This window comes from Cucumis melo, chromosome 6 (assembly GCF_025177605.1).
Source record: "Cucumis melo cultivar AY chromosome 6, USDA_Cmelo_AY_1.0, whole genome shotgun sequence".
In the NCBI taxonomy this organism is placed as follows: Eukaryota; Viridiplantae; Streptophyta; class Magnoliopsida; order Cucurbitales; family Cucurbitaceae; genus Cucumis; species Cucumis melo.
The window spans coordinates 14,867,765-14,885,388 of NC_066862.1; the positions used below are offsets into that span (position 1 = coordinate 14,867,765).

Here is a 17,624-nt window from a genome sequence, read left to right on the forward strand (position 1 = left end):
GAAGTTCAAGCCCATTGCCGATCATGTCAATTCTGTTCACCATCTTCAGGATCCTCTTACCTTCCCCTTCCGTTGGTCATGGCGGGACGTATCCATCAAGGTCCAGAACATGCGCCATCAGTATCTCGGCGTCAAGCAGAAGATTAGGGTTTCCGATGATGATTTCAATTGGAAGGACGGTGAGAATCACTGGCAGAATTTCATGAAATACAAGCAGGTTTTCGGGGATTTGCCTCTCGATTTGAAGGGGAAGAGGCTGGTCTTTGGTAACGGCGCTGCGGTTGATTTCGATGGGAGTGAGGATTTGGAGTTCGGAATCGGTGTTGATTCTGATGATTTGGAGGAGGAGGAAGAGGAGGAGGAGGAGGAGGAGGAGGAGGAGGAGGATGAAGATCTGAAACGGAGAGAACATGGCCGTGGAAAAGACCAAGACCACCGCGGTGGTCCTCAGGTGGTGGAAGTCCTCGGAAATGAAGGGAAATGCGGCGGATTCGGTCAAATTGGCGTTTCAGAGACGAGAAAATCGAAGAAGGGGTCTGCAATGAATAGGCGATTGGGAATGGTGGGGATGCGAGTTTTGGAGTTAAGAGACATGGCGGCGAAACGGGAAGAACAAAGGAGAGACAGAGCATTCAGAAGGGAGAAAAACGAGGTAGAAAGAGAAGAAAAGATGAAGAACATAGAGTTCAAGAAGGAGAAACTGATGAATGAAAAGGAAGAGCAATTGGATAACAGAGAGCTGGAGATTGAAGAAAGAGAGTTGCAATGGAGGCAAAGGGAATTTGAGAACAGGATGAGAATGGAAAGGGAATTTGAGGAGGAAAGAAGAAAGAGGATGAGAATGGAAGAAAAAATGGAGGAAGAAGAAATGGAATGGAGGGAGAGAATAGTAGAAATGCAGATTGAACATGAGAAGCAGATGATGCAAATGCAAGCTGAAGCATTTCAGAATCAAATGCAGATATTGGGGGTAATTGCAAGGCTTCTTTGTCAATATTTTGGGTCTGCAAATGATGGATTAGGCAGCGGATTAGGGGCTTTGCCACCTCAAGTTCTTCAGAATTTGCAACATCCTGGTGAATTGGATGACAATGGGAAGCCTGATGCCAATTCACCTTCCGAGTTCTTGTGAAGGTAACAGCAACAATAAATAACCTGTTAAGAACTGTTGTTTGTAGTCTAATAATAAGTATAAATCTTATTGTGTTTGGTGTATGTGTTTGTATTCTGTAAGAGAAATGAGTTATAGAAAGGTGAGTTTTCATGAACTTGAATTTATGAAATTCTTGTTTGAGGGGGAGAGATTTTGTTAAGTTCAGTTTAAGATATGTGTTGAACAGTATATAGAAAATGGATAATGTTGTGAATGATTGGTACGATTTATTATGTAAAACTTATTGTGATATTATCCAGGACGGTGGGAGTATTCTTTTACTAAAGGAATGGATTTGAATCATTGAATCTTCTTATATCTGACTGCTCTTTTGTATGGCTACGAAAGAAGTGCACATAGATCATCTGAATGTTAACATTGTTTCCCCTAATCTTAAGTTTATTTTTTCAAGGATATTTGGCATGAGCTAATTTCATTTTAATTGGAGAAATCTTTTGTAGCCCCCTATTATGGATCCATGTTTTAAAACTCTCTCTAGGCCCGCGTTCAGGCCCAAGACTCATAAAATTAGCTTCAAGGCTAAATAGTAATAACTAGAGCTTCTCCTTTCTTTATTAATTGAAAATAAAAATCAAATTTACTAAGCACAAAGGTAAAATATCTCATGTTTGGGATTCTTTTTGTTCTTTTCATATCTTCATGTCTACTATGCAAAAAACTCTCCACTCGTTTTTTCTTCTAGTGCTGCGATTTGTTGCTCGTTGGGCTTGATTAAAGAAGAAGATTTTTAAAATTTAACCAATAAAACCCCACCTTCATTCATTTTGTGGAACTATTTTATCAAAAATAGTTCTATGCTATGTAGCCGTGTAGCACTTTTCATGCAGGTTGTAGCTCTTTGAATAATAAATTGTCATTACTTTATAAGGTTGCTCTATTGAAATGTATTCCGTCTATGAATTGTGAGCACTTTTAGCTAGCACGGTACTAATCTCACCAAATTTTCGAGTAACTTTACTTTTCAATGCAAGTTCTTAGGCATGATATAATAAGCATTCTGTCATTCATACGAAAATGTTTGAAGCTCACGTTCTAGACTAAGTATCTTGGAACTCTGATCTCTAGATGATTGAAACATGATTCAGTTGAAAATAGCAAAGCCCTATTTAGTTCCATGCCTTGAAGATTTATTGTTTTGTGAACTTTTCTGATATCAAGTCATGCCTGACATAACCATTCTTACGAGACTCTTTCAAAAAATACATGTAAATGGCCTAAAGTCAAATGAAACCATATTACATATTAGAATTAAGCGTAGTATTTTGAGCATAGAAAATGCATTAATTCTTAAGTAATAAGAATAATTCTTAAGTGGTCACTCTAGGTACGTACAATCCTCATAGGCATGAAGTGGGGATGTATTGAAATTTACCTAAATGGTATAATGAGACAGCCTATTTATCAAAAAAAATGTTATCATGGGATAGTTTAGAATGTGATTTCAACTCGGAATTATGTTATTCTTGGATTGCCCATGTAGGGTTTGGTAAATTGGCAAGCTTCACGACAGGAAAGTTCAGGTCTAGATAGAGTTACGTATTGAATAACCCCTATAGTACTTCCATAGGGAAAAAAAGTCTTAAAATTTATCACCTTGAATAGCTGAAAGTGTTAGAGAACTAATGCTTGGAGTTGCAATGGCATTAGCTTCAAACGTTTGAACTTTGTGAAGTAGATTGATATAATATATTTTTCTTGAAAAAGAAATAATCTTCCAATAGTGGGACATGATACTTCAACTCCTAAACATATGCCAATCTCCCAAGATCATCTAAAGAAAATTTTTCATTTGACAGGTTTATTATTTTCTGAGTAGCATGTTATCACACTGTTGTCAACATAAATAAGCATATAACATGTTTCCTTTTTAGTAAATTTGTATACTAATGAAGGATCGACTTTAGAATAACATAATCCTAAGGAGCAAAGAAAAAAGTTTAACCTTTCAAACCAAACTCGAGGTGCTTGTTTGAGTCCGTATGCGATTTGATTCATCTGCGAATCACATGATACAAAAGAACCTTATCCTTGTTTTATTGTGTTTTAGTTTTCTAATCACAGGATTTTAGGCAAAAGAACTGATGCTCAACGATATAATACTTATGCGAGGAGACGTGCTCAACCTATGCGACGATAAACAGTGAAAGCTAGGTGACATGATGTACTAGTAGACAAATTTCGTTGGCACAAATGTCAAAAAAGGACAAAATGACGTATGCACGACGCTGATGCAGCTTTTCAAAGGCATTAGTAATGCATGGAATGTCTTGTCAACATCAAGAACCTCTCGCTTCAGAACAAAGTGTGCACATTTTGGCCAGAGAGCAAGTTCTTACATCGTTAAGTCTTTCCTTTCTTGAGTTTTAGGTGAAAGCTTAGAATAAGAGAGAGAGAGAGAGAGTTATCTCTTTCATCTTCCCCCTCATCAATAGGCAAAAATTAGAGCCAAAGAATATGAGAAATAAGACTCTACGGCGTAACACCTTCTTTTGTATTCCAGTATGTATTTTTATGTATTGTTTTGTAACTATGGTCGAGAGGCCTAGAGTTATTTTTATTAAAGCAATGCATTTCTCCTTTCATTCTCCCATATTTCTTGTACTTTCCATGTTCAATCTGTTTGATTAGTTAGCTAGCAACGATATGTGTTTTTAATATTTAGAGAATCAGAATGTGTGTACTATGAGTTTTGCTAAGTTAAACACAGACATCTAAGCATTGTACATTCGAGAGAAGAACAATGATATAGATTGTAATCGCCTGGCAAGTGAGAACCAACATTTAGCAAAGTGAGTTGTAAGAAGATTGTAGCAATACAATCTTATCGCCAAACTCATCATTTGCATATATAACCGAGAGACCAATGTGTGTGGCGATAACATCGAGATGTTGCCTGCCTTAATTTAGGATAAGTTACTACTAGCATATTCAAGATGATTAGATATAAATCATAGCTTAACTTTGAGTATTTGTATCTCGAAAGGCGAGTAAGTATGACGAAAGTGTCGAGAGGTTGCTCGACCTAATTCAGAGTTAAAATATGTTTTGTATCGCCTTGAAGTATTAAAGCACAATTTATTATGTTTAGATAATTAGACTATTTCTTCCCCAGCATGCCTATATTGAGTTTATAATCTATTTTTCCATCTCGCCATGTCCAACTTACATCGCCAAGCACAGTAGTGTAAATAGTTAGGATAACTAGTATAATGTTTATAACTTTACTGTATAGCATATACCATATGATTTAGTTGCACAATAGGATAACTTAGAAGCATAAATTACTTGTATTCGCCTTGGACTTACTAGAAAACTCTCTCCACTTACACTTGGACGATAAAGAGGAAAACTTGCACGATAACGTATATCTTTAGTGATTTAGCAATGCATGAACACGATTGCATTTTTTAATGCATAACCCTATTTAGTCGCCTAACAGTCACTCAATTAGATTCCATCATATCGAATCTATGAACATATTATTTGTAAAAATATAACACACATACAAACAAGTAAGTTTTTGGAACCATTTTCGGGGAATTTAATGTTTCCTTTTAACTAAATTTTGCGTTAATATCATGCAGAAGTTCTGTTTCAGCCGAATCACGTGCTTTAGTTAGAGAGTACCCGAACAAGTTTATGAGTGATGGTGAACAACCTACATTCAGACTTAACCCTAAAATAGGGTGAACCTTTTGGAGAAACAGACGGGAGAGGTAGAGGTTAAATAGTGAATGAAGAACCAAAACAACCTTGCCAACCAAAATGCCTGAGGATAGATTTTTTCTTATCTAGCCCATGATTTAGATTCGACCCATTATATCATACGCCTCACCAAACATGTATGACTTCAATCCAGGTATCGCACACCCTGTATTTGGCAAGAATGCAAGGTTTGAATTTAAACATGTCATGCTCCAGATGATATAGAACGCTGAACAATTTGGAGGACATCCACGCGAGGATCCTCAGCTCACATCCGCAATTTTTACTCTATCTATGACTAATTTAATATGCCTGGAATCTCGCGAGAAGAGCTGCGTTTCACGTTATGTCCATTAACGTTACATAATGAGGCCAAGCCAATATCTCAGATGTTGTTCCATTTAACAACATCATTTGTGTGTGCATGAGAGATAGATTTCCAATCCACTTCCTTAGTGGGCTGATGCTATACGAGAATATATTGAGGTTGTCAAACGCGCTCTATGTCACAATCGTAACTTCTCAACACGATTGTGCGACACTTGCTTAGCTCAATCAACAAGTCAGCCGTTCGAAATTCGGAATCCGCGGACAAACTCGCGGTATGACGTAGCCTCCCTTCACGTTCTTGAGAAAATGGTTTTATAAAACGTGAGAGAGAAAATAAATTGTTGAAAACATCATAAAAGTGAGCATTGAAGACTGTCAGTTGCAAAGAAAAAGCTTAGTTTGCAAAGAGTGCAACAAGGCTCGGCGGGTGTACGACTACTCATATACCCCCTATAGTACATATTGAGATTTTTAGCCTTGGCAGGCTTGCATATGAGGAAGCCGAAATGTCAAACTGTGGCTCGTCGACACGAAAACGAAAGAATTAACCTAGACTACTTTCAAAACATAAAGATAAAGCGATTTAGGGGTATTCGGGCATACGACCATAGATAAATAATACCTTGGACAAGTATGCCCTTGACATTCTCCCCCACCTAAATGGTTGACGTCCCCGTCAACTGGCGAAGCTGGAAATCTTCTATCTTCTGCTTCTACGCTTCAAGATCTTCGACACGTTCCCAGTTGGTTTCCTCCATAGGAAGGTTCTTCCACTTTACCAGATACTCGTGGATCCTTCGTGTGGGTCTTCTGCCCCTTCTTACTCGCTCGACCAGAATTTCTTCAACATCTTTGTCTTCCTTCTGACTAAGGTCGATAATTGGGCGAGTTACGATATTTCGCTGCAGGTCCTCAGTGTCTTGATGGTACGGTTTCAGGTTACTAACATGAATTACTGGGTAGATTTTCATCCATGTGGGCAACGCTACTCTGTAAGAAGTATTCCCTACCTTTTTCAGCACTTCAACTGGTCCTTCGTACTTCTTGACGAGACGCTGGTTTTTGCGTCCTCGAAACCTGACTTGCTCTGGTCGTAGTTTGATGAGTACCTGGTCTCCTATCCAAAACTTAAGAGACCGTCGCTTCTTATCCACCAACTTCTTCATCCGCTTCGACGCTTTTTCTAAGTACGCTCGGGCGATGTCGTTTGTCTGTTTCCACTCCTTTGTGAAATTGAGGGCTTGAGGGTTCTTCCCTGCAAAGGGATGATCAACAAGGTGTGGCAATACTGGTTTCCTCCGAGAAACAATCTCAAACGGGCTTCTCCCTGTAAATGAACTTATCTGAGCATTAAAATAGAATTGGGCTACGTCCAATTGTTGGACCCAGTTATTTTGCCTTGCGTTTACAAAATGGCGCAAGTATTCCTCGAGCATGCAGTTGAATCGCTCAGTCTGGCCGTCAGTTTGGAGGTGGTAGCTTGAGGATATGTTCAGACTTGTCCCCAAGAAGGAAAATAACTCCGTCCAGAAGGAGCCAATGAATCTACCATCCCTGTCACTCACTATACTTGTCGGGACTCTCCACAACTTAACAACATGCTTAAAGAACAATTGAGCTGTCATTTCGGCTGAACACTGTTTGGTGGTGGGGATGAAGGTGGCGTACTTTGAAAAACGATCAATGATGACTAAGATGGCTTCAAAGTTGCCTACCTTAGAAAGATGGGTGATAAAGTCCATACACTCTCCCAAGGTCTTGTTGGAACCGGTAGAGGGTCAAGAAGTCCAACAACCTTCACTTTCTCTACTTTATCTTATTGGCAGATGAGACACGTCTTAGTGTACTGCATGACATCATCTCTCATATTCGGCCAAGAGTAGCCCTTCTTCAGCAAGGCAAACGTCCACTGCTATCCAGGATGGCCAGCTCATAGAGTGTCGTGACACTCATACAATAATTTCTTCCTTAAGTCCCCTACTCTAGGAACATATAGCCGATTGCCCTTTGTGACTAACAATTCTTCTTCGACCCAAAACTGTCGTGTTTTACCCGCCTTCACTAAATTCATGACATTCTGAGCGGCGTGATCTTTCTGTAGGAACTATCTCAAGGTGTCTCTAACCGACCCACCAATCTCGCTCCCCCGGTGGTGAGCTAACAGGCATATGGCTGCATGTTCTTGTTTTCGACTTAGAGCATCAGCAGCCTGGTTGCTCGACCCCTTTCTGTGTTCAAATTCGAAGTCGAACTCGGCCAGAAATTCCTGCCATCTTGCTTGCTTCGAAGTCAACTTTGGCTGGGTAAAGAAGTGGCAGGTTGCACTGTTGTCCGTCTTCACTACAAACGTTGCACTGTTGTTCGTCTTCACTACAAACGACGAACCTAGTAGGTATTGTCTCCAGGCCGTCAAACAATGTACTACTGCGAGCATTTCTTTTTCGGACACAGTATACCTCCTTTCGGCTGCATTCAACTTTTGACTTTCGTATGTGATCGGGTGCCCATTCTGCAGAAGCACACCCCCAACGCATAATCAGACGCATTTGTCTCGACTTCGAAAGGTTTGGTCACGTTCACAATCCCCAGAAGTGGCCCCTCCATCATGGCTTGTTTTAGGCCGTCGAAGGCGGCTTGGCACTTGGGGTCCCAACTCTAGTGAACGTCTTTTTTCAGTAGTTCAGTCAGCGGGCTTGCTCGTTTGGAGAATCCCTCGACAAATCAACGATAGTAATTTGCCAACCCGAGGAAGAAGCGTAACTCTGAGACTGATTTCGGCACTGCCTAGTCGCGTATCGCAGCAATCTTCCCTTCTTCCATTCCAATTCGGCCACACTCTATCACATGGCCCAAGACGTTTATCCGCTCTTGTGCAAAAGAACATTTTTCTCTTTTGACATACAGTTGATTCTCCTTCAATTTCTGAAAAATCTTTTGCAGGTGGTCTCTATGTTCCTTCATGGTCGTACTATAGACCACTATATTATCCAGGTAGACTACTACGAATTTATCGAGATATTCGTGGAAGACCATGTTCATCAACGTATAGAAGGTTGCAGGGGCATTGGTGAGACCAAATGGCATTACGAGAAATTCGAACACACCATATCGGGTGACACAGGTTGTCTTCGGCTCATCTCCCTCTGGAATTCTCACTTGGTAGTATCCCGATCGCAAGTCTAACTTTGAAAAATACTTCGCCCCATGTAAGCGATCGAACAAGTCAGTAATTATGGGAGGTGGATACTTGTTGCGAACCGTGAGCTTATTCAAGACACGATAATAAATGCACAATCGTAAACTTCCATCTTTCTTCTTTTGGAAAAGAACTAAGGCCCCATACGGAGCTTTTGCAGGCCTAATGAACCCTGCATTCAGTAACTCATCTAACTATTTCCGAAGTTCATCTAACTCCGGAGGCGCCATACGATAAGAATTCTTCGCAGGTGGTTTTGCCCTTGGCACCAACTCGATCTCATGATCAATCATTTTTCGAGTTGGCAAAGACTTGGGCAAACTATCGGGCATCACATCACGGTACTTCTCTAGCACGCACATAATCTCCTTAGGGATTGTCTCCCCTGAGTTCTGTGACGAATTGAGTGGGATGGCCATAAACGTTGGTTCGTCTCGAGAGAGACCCTTCTTTAATTGCATGGTCGAGATCATTTTCAACCCATCTGGCTGACGTAGGTCAGTCTGTACAATCGAGGGGGTAGATCCAGTGATCACCAAGCATTTGGCCAAAGGCATTGGGATTACCTGATGTTCGAGTAGGAACTCCATTCTTAGTACCATATCAAAGTCATCCATTTTTACTACTACAAAGTCTACGAGGCCACTCCATCCTTCCAATCTTATCATCGTTCATTTCACTAGTCCGATGATAGGTAGGGCAGCAGAATTCACGACTTTCATTCTTCCTGCATCCTTCTCCCAGCGGAGATTCAAACGTTTAGCTTCTGCTTCTGTTATGAAATTGTGGGTGGCATCGGAGTCAACCATAGTGCTTTTGGTTGGCTTCTGGTTGATCCAGGTGTCAACGTACATTAGGGTTCCACTGGTGTGTTCGTCTCCCCCACCTTTTTCTGGAGAGAGGACAAAAATTTCAAGGCCCCCATTCGAGGGTTATCAACTTCTTCCGTCTGGTCTACTTCCCTCTCGGTTTGACTTAGTTGGTTGTCTGAATCTGAGGCTAAAGATGCCTGAAATGCATTGAAAGCAGTTTTGTTCGGACATTCCTTGGCCAAGTGTGGTCCCTTACATATGAAGCAACTAAGAGGACGATTGGACACATTCTGGTTACTTGGTCCTCGCCAGGAGTTTCCAGTATTCGATTGATGGGACCTACGATCTCCATTAAAGCGTTTGTCCCCTCCCGTAGTTTTAGGAGAACTTGGGCGATTGTTCCTACTTCCTACAGATGAGGAACTTGGATGACGTCTCGCATCCTGAGAGTCGTGAGACAGGTCAAACAGCCGTTCGACTGCAGCGTACGCGGACGTGAGGTCTTGAACTCTTTGTTCATATAGCTTTGTCTTCGCCCACGGCTTCAATCCTTCGCAAAACAGAAAACTTTATCTTTCTCGAACATATCGCGTATATCCAACATCAGCCCCGCGAACTATTTCACATACTCCCGAATACTACCGGTGTGTTTCAGCTCGCGTAACTTCCGTCGAGCCAAGATCTCGACATTTTCGGGGAAGAATTGTGAGCGAAGTTCTCTCTTCAAAGAGTCCCAAGTATCTATCGTGAAACGTCCCTCTTGCATGTCAACAAATCGGGACCTCCATCATAACTTGGCATCCTCAGACAGATGCATCGTCGCCAACGTGACTTTGGCTTCCTTTGTAACTTTGTTCGTGGCCCTGAAGTCCTGCTCCAGGTCAAAGATATAGTTTTCTTGGGCCTTCGCGTCTCTTGCCCCACAGAAGGGCTTTGGTTCCGGGATCTTCACTCTACTAATCGGAATGGCTCCCCCAGTGGGAGCTTGGTTTGCCATTGCTCGCATTGTGAGGCTCAGTGTCACATTTACATCTGCGATTTCGTTTCGGACGACATCGAGGGTAGCTCAGAAATCCTCTGACATGCCGTTTATCATCTATAACAGTGTCTTTTGAGAGCTATCTAGCTCCTGGACACGCTCCTCAATATGGGCAACAGAGCCCGTCGAACTGTTCCCACGTTCGTGGCTACCATTTCTTCCAACAGTTCTCTCTAGAGTGTCGACTCTTGCCAACAACTCTTGTATCGGTAATCCTTCGACACGGCCAACTACCGCATCGATCATGTCAGTTTTCTCAGCAATCTCTTCGAGACGGGCTCCAAGAAGCGAATGGAGTCAGGGACTTCGACTAGGTAGAGCATCTGCTCCTCCAACTTTACTAGTCGGTCTCTCTGGGCCTTGCCCGATGGGTTCGCGAATGACATGTTTCGGTCTTATCGTCAATTAGCCGATTTGGCTCTGATACCACTTGTCACAATCGTAACTTCTCAATACGATTGTGCGGCACTTGTTTAGGTCGATCAACAAGTCAGCCGTTCGAAATTCGGAATCCGCAGACAAACTCGCGGTATGACGTAGCCTCCCTTCACGTTCTTGAGAAAATGGTTTATAAAACGTGAGAGAGAAAATAAATTGGTGAAAACATCATAAAAGTGAGCATTTAAGACTATCATTTGCAAAGAAAAAGCTTAGTTTGCAAAGAGTGCAACAAGGCTCGGCGGGGGTGCGACTACTCATGTACCCCCTATAGTACATATTGAGATTTTTGGCCTTGGCAGGCTTGCATATGAAAAAGCCGAAATGTCACACTGTGGCTCGGCGACACGAAAACGAAAGAATTAACCTAGACTACTTTCAAGACATAAAGATAAAGCGATTTAGGGGTATTCGGGCATACAGCCATAGATAAATAATACCTTGGACAAGTATGCCCTTGACACTCTACAGGTACATGCAGTAAACAATTTTTTCTTTTTTCATTTTAAACATACATGAGTATAAACCAAGCTAGTGTGTGGTGTTCTGTAATGTGTAGCAATTTTTCGTGCTTGATTTCAACGATCAAACACTGAATAGATTTGTTGAGCATCAAATGCTTACTTCTTTCAAGGAGTTCAGGGGCGACTGTCATAGACATTTCAAAAAATATAACGACCTTGAACAGGCACGTGCCAACCCACTACACAGATTGGTAGGGCGTTTGGAAGATTAGCAATTCCTATGCGATCATTATATGAGCCCTGCATTTCAGGTGAGATTTATATATTGTAATGGTACATTATTTCATTTAACTTTTTGTATGTATAACTTTAACAATTGTTTCCATGTAGGAGCAATAACGGACGGACAAGGTTGCTAGGTAAAAGCAACCTTATAATCATACTAGTGGGTCCAAGTCGTTTCTACAACGACAGCTGAAGCTTATTGAGAAATGAGGTCAACCAGTAGACTGTGTGGAGTTATTCAAGGAAAGATACGCTCGAAGTGCCAATTCATTTCGTAGGGCGCTGATGATTCCATTTCGCAGTTGTTATCTGTTTTACTTCACTCAAGGAGGAAGACAAGATTTCAACAACAAACAATGGGATGAAACCATACTCGTGGGACGTGAGTAAGGACATGTGCATTATTACTGATGCAATATGTTTTTGAACTACTTACATTGTAACGTTATAAATAGTATAATATGTGATTTTTTTTAACAAATTGTCTACTTGACTTTTTATGTTTTATAGATTGATACGAGAAATTCATACTCACAGCTTGAATTGGATGAAGTACGAGTGGAGTGTGCTGAATTTTTAGCTCGGTACATATGATAGATACACCTAGATATGATCTTCTTTATTTTGTAAATGGCTAACATATGAGAATGCCCATAACTTTTTTTGTGTAAATGTTTTGTTGTTCATAGCCATTATACTTATATACATGAGGCAATAGATGCAAGGGAATATACTTAGTTTTGGTATACACATATACAATCTAAATAATAATAATAAAGATAACTGTTATTATTGTTGATTTTGGAATAGGACACATATAAAAAATTTTAGTAAGTTATATTTAGATTGAAATTCTGTAATTATTGATGACATTACTGATAAGAATAAAATTATTATTGGTTTACTTATTATACTCAATTATTTGTCATTTTTTTATTGTGTAACTACAAGTTGGAAAGTTTATTTTGTTGATACATCACATTAAGATAAATAAGTTAGAAAAATACCTCAAATTTTTGGAGCGTTACATCAAATAAATTTTAATCTAAGGTTATTCTCTGTATCTACTCTTATTCATAAACTGGATTCTAAAACTTTTCTAATTAAGTTACATTTTAAATTTTATAAAAACAAAGCACGTAGAATTAAAAAAAAAATCATTTTAAAGTTGATATTTTAATAAACCACCCTACAATTATTAAGGTCAAAATGGAAGGAAAAAGAATGAGATGTGTACAAAGTCAAATGAGAGAGAAAGAGAGCTAAATTAAACTATTCCATTATTGTTCCCACCATACTTATATAATATATATACAGAGAGAGAAACTCCATGCCAAACGCAATTTTGTCAAGAAAGAGATTGAGAAACACAAAGAGAGAAAGAAAAATATGAGAAATGCAATAGGAAGAGGATCAAGAAGAAGAAAGAGAACAACAAAAGTAATGAAAATCAATGGAGAAACCTTCAAAATAACAATTCCAACCACAGCATACGAAGTCACAAGCCATTATCCAGATCACCATCTCTATGATTCCAAATCCCTAATCCAATTTGGCCTCCAAGCCAAGCCTTTGGATCCTCACTGTCAGCTCAAACCTAAAAGCTTCACTAGAAGAATTTTGGCCTTTAATGTCGGTTTTAAACCGACATTAAAGGCCTTTAATGTCACTTGGCAACCGACATCTTTGTGAGCGTTATTAAAGGCCTTTAATGTCGGTTGGGCTTTAATGTTGGTTTAAAAATGACATTAAAGGCCTCTTTAATGTCGGTTTAAAAACGACATTAAAGGCCTTTAATGTCAGTTTTCAACCGACATCTTTGATGGTGTTATTGAAGCCCTTTAATGTAAGTTGGGCTTTAATGTCGGTTTAAAAACGACATTAAAGCCCTCTTTAATGTCAGTTTGTCAGTTTTCAACCGACATCTTTGATAGTGTTATTGAAGCCCTTTAATGTCGGTTGAACTCTGATATGTCGGTTTACAACCGACATTAAAGCCTAGTTTTTTGATTCATTTTTACAAATTTATTTTTATTTAATTGTTACATTATTGTCCTATAGACCGACATTGGGTCAATGTAGATAAATATGTTTTTCACACGCCAACAAATCAATGAAATTCATATTATGTTAGAAGCTATAACATTTGTCTTTTACATTTGAATACACAAAATAAAATATTAATATTATGTTTATATATACATTCTACAATAGTACATGAAAAAAGATTCTAATACAAGAATTAAATAATTAAAAATCCTAAATGCCTTCTCAGTCTTCAATTTTCAACGGTCGCTTGACCATTTCTACACAATCGCTTAGCTTTCAACCCGATATCACTTTAATTATCTACAAACAATATCCAAACCAATATCAATTTATAAAGAAATAAGCAACATCAACACAATAAGCTGAAAAGTAAAGCTCAGTTATAGTAACTTCATTATCTGCTGATACTTAAAGATGAAAACAAAAACCTTATGATTCAAGAGAAAGAAAAGCTACTTTACGTGAAAGGATTAAAAAAATTAAAATAAAAGAAAAAGTCTAAGAAAAAGAAAGTCACCAGTCCCTGCCTTTCAAAGTATTTTGCCCCCTCATATGCCAAACCAATTGTCTGACCTAATGTGGCAGACATTTGCTTCCATATGTGGAAACACAGTATGATTACGATATGAAAAGTAAAACCATTATACCCTATCAGCATTGCTACTCCCTTAGGAGGTTACGATAAGTAAACACATTTGCCCTCACATTTTACATTTCACCAATTAGCAAAGGCAGGAATTTTTTGCGAGCTTTAGAACCTTAGGATCATTCTATATCTCTGTTGTTTAACACCAAAAACTGATTTTGTCATTTTAACGTTTCATGAGAAAAATGAAGAAGAAAGAATCAGGATATAGATATCAGCACCAAGGATTAGATCAAATCCACCAGAATGTTTGTCCATAACTTGGGTTATCTGATCATAATTTCCCCATTCAAGCTTCTCAGCTGCTGAATTCAGGTAATATTCTACCACACCTTAGTCTGATTAAGGCATGCAATTCTTATTTGACAGGCACCAGACAATCTTATTTCACAATTCAATAGTGAACCTATGGAATAGTTTACCTCTGGCATGATGGCGACTGTAGCAGTAGAAGTATGCACACGGCCCTGTGTTTCTGTTTGAGGAACACGTTGAACCCGGTGAACACCAGACTCATTTTTATCAATACACTTAACCTTTTTATCACTCCCACCACCTGCAAGTAATTTTCAACGTGTAATTTAGAACCGACGGATCCTGACATTCTCTTGAACAGACGACAGATGTGTAACTTCATGTTAATAGATGCATATGCACAATTCATGTTGAATTATACAGTAATTTTCTCAAGAAAGAGAAAAAAAAGGGTGTTGGCATTAGCATGCATCCTGTAAAAAAAAGGGTGTTGGCATTAGCATTTTTTTTTCTTCATATGCTTGTAATGAATCCATGAATTGCTCAATAGTCATGACCTCTAAGTCTTTTGTTTCTTCGTTTAGGGCAACAATATCATCAAACTTTGAATCTAACAACCATAGTATTTTCTCCATGGTTTGAACATCATCAATCTTTTCACCACCATTTCTCTTAAATTGATTGGTGACAGTTAAACTCTAAAAAAAATAGTCTGAGATGGTTGTAATACAAAAAAAACTCTTGCTCGATAATAAAATGCGACTTGCTTTGATAATCAAAATCGGCTTGAATTGGCAATATTAAAAGGGCTTCATAATTCACCCTAATAACCAAATCCAAGAAGCAAAATAACTCCCATTTGGAATAGAAAAGTCACGCTCCAATAAAGGAAAATATTGGATGAAAATATTCCACCTGAATATTTCTAGATAAAGAAAATTTTCTCCAAAAAATATTATGATCTCAGAAGTAGATGTTAAAGACTTTGTTTGAGACAATTGCAGAACACTACCTTTTACAAAATAAAAGCCTAACACCTCAAATCTCCAATACCAATAAATCAAATATCACCAACAAAGACACTAATATATACTGAAGTTAATCTTGGTCTCTTCATTAGATCCTGTCTAGTCAACGTCTAAGAAGCATTCAGTATTAGTATGACCTTAATCTTTAAATAATAATCCAAGCCGAAAAACAACCTTTAAATAACACATAATTTATTCTGATACAATCCAATGATCAACTGTAGGACATGCATATACTGGTACACAACCTGCTCTATCTTTTAAGATTCTTTAGCAATTCCCCTTCTTTTGTAAGTTGTAAGTTTCATATCATTGTGGTATCCCGTTACTTATCTCTTAAGTTTCCTATTTCAACCAACAAGTCCATACAATTTTTTTTCAACGATCATTACCTGTGCATTGTTTCTACCAGCAGGAACTGCTGCATGCCCTATCGGAGCGGCAGGCAAGTTGAGCTCTCCTTCAAAATCAGATTCCTTATCAGGCTAGAGATAAGATGGAACCCCATCAGCTTCAGTTTCAAATCCCATGTCTGCTTCCAAGGCATCAAGCTCTATAATCCAAAACGTAGGCACAATGTAAGATTACTAAGGTACCATATATTTCATCGACACTGAGCTAAAATGCAGTAATCTTACCACCCAAAAGTTCATCCTCATCAATGTCATCAGGTACATTGTAGCTCCTACCAAGAGTCTCTTGAATTTCATTGCTCACATCCATCAGATCCATCATCTCATCTTGTAAGTTCTGTAGGCAACACAAATCTCTCAACAAATGCCAAAATAAAACTAGGGATGCTAAAAAGAATTGATTGTTACTGACATCTATGTCTTGTATACTGACTGTTTTCATCATTCCTTTCAACTCCTTATTGGCAGATTTCAAGGCCGACATCTGGAAAATACAAAACCAACGTTAGTTTGACAGATAAAGTGACTCTCCTATTTGATTAAATAAATAAATAAAACCAGGATATCAATCCACAATCCGAGCTAAGCTGATATTAGGAAGAACCAGGATATCAAATTCAGGGGAAAATTGGGGGAGAAATAGAGAAGGGTAAAGAAGAGAAATGAATGGAAACTTGCCAAATTCAAACTTGTTAGGATTATTAGGAATGAAAATGGAGTTTCCAGAGATTTTCCAAGGGCTTGTGTTGGAGTCCGCCGCTGAGAGTGGTCTTGGCTATTGACTAATGCTTTTTGATGGCTTTTAATCACAAATAAAATATTTCACTTCTATAAGTTAAAAACAATTGAAACAATAAAAACAAGAAGTTCACCATTTTGCTGATATTTTTCAAAACAATCCCTTTTAAAAGAAGCTCTAAAAAATTACTTGGTCCACAAATGCATATAAATAAACTATCTACTCCAAAACAATAAAAGGGAAAAAGAAATTTCATACCTTCATCTTCATCTTCTTCTTCTTCTTCTTCAAGTTCTGTTTTGACTGTAAACAAATCGTACATTCTCATCTTCCTACGAGATTGATTACATGAAATTGAAACATTCTTCCTTTTCTTCAAATGTTCATACCTTCTCCAAACTCGAACAACCTAAATTCATTTCTTAAGCAACAAAAAAAACTCCATAGAACCAGAACTCAAAGTGCAAAAAAATAAATAAATAAATAAATAAATAAAATTAAAAAAAACAAAAGAAAAGAAAAATAAAATTTACCAAAAACGGTGTTAATCGGCGAAAGCAACATACGACGACGGCGTCCTGTTGCCCTGATCGTTGGCAATGATCTCAACTCGATCATGCTGCCACACACCGACGCAAGAGTACGTGGTTCCAAGATCGATTCCGGACCTTCTCCTTTACCGGCCATAGTAAATCTTCAAATCGTTGATGGAAAAAAGAATCTACGATGATAGGAAATGAAAGCAAGAAATTTTGATTAGGATTAGAAGATTTCAAAGGAGGAAGAAGAGAGGAGGAGAATTTATATAGAAACTTTTAAGAAAAAAAAAAGGTAAAGTAAGAGAGAGAAAACTTGATTTTTTACCAAATTAAAAAAAATAAAAAATTACAAAGGGGCTTTAATGTCGGTTTTCAAAAGGTGGTCGTTTAATGTCGGTTTTAAACCGGCATTAAAGCTCCTTCTTTAATGTCGGTTTAAAACCGACATTAAACGTCCGCCTTTTGAAAACCGACATTAAACGTCCGCCTTTTGAAAACCGACATTAAAGCCC

The 17,624-nt window shown here is 38.6% G+C and overlaps 1 protein-coding gene across 1 annotated transcript; it reads right to left on the minus strand.

Moving 5' to 3' along the window:
• Positions 1–15,821: 15,821 nt before the first annotated feature.
• LOC127149664 (vacuolar protein sorting-associated protein 60.2-like) lies at positions 15,822–16,339 on the minus strand. The gene is made up of 3 exons (XM_051085517.1): positions 16,247–16,339; positions 16,060–16,171; positions 15,822–15,974 (listed from the first exon to the last, which is right to left on the minus strand). Exons 1-3 carry the CDS (start codon positions 16,316–16,318, stop codon positions 15,907–15,909), a joined length of 252 nt encoding a protein of 83 aa, XP_050941474.1. The 5' UTR covers positions 16,319–16,339; the 3' UTR covers positions 15,822–15,906.
• Positions 16,340–17,624: the final 1,285 nt, after the last annotated feature.

Excerpts from the sequence above, each read along its gene's own strand:
- LOC127149664 (XM_051085517.1), bottom strand. The coding sequence starts at position 16,318 with ATGTCGGCCTTGAAATCTGCCAATAAGGAGTTGAAAGGAATGATGAAA. Across the intron at positions 16,172-16,246 it reads TCAGTATACAAGACATAGAT|AACTTACAAGATGAGATGAT; the intron begins GTCAGTAACAAT and ends TGTTGCCTACAG. Across the intron at positions 15,975-16,059 it reads TGAGGATGAACTTTTGGGTG|AGCTTGATGCCTTGGAAGCA; the intron begins GTAAGATTACTG and ends TTTGGATTATAG.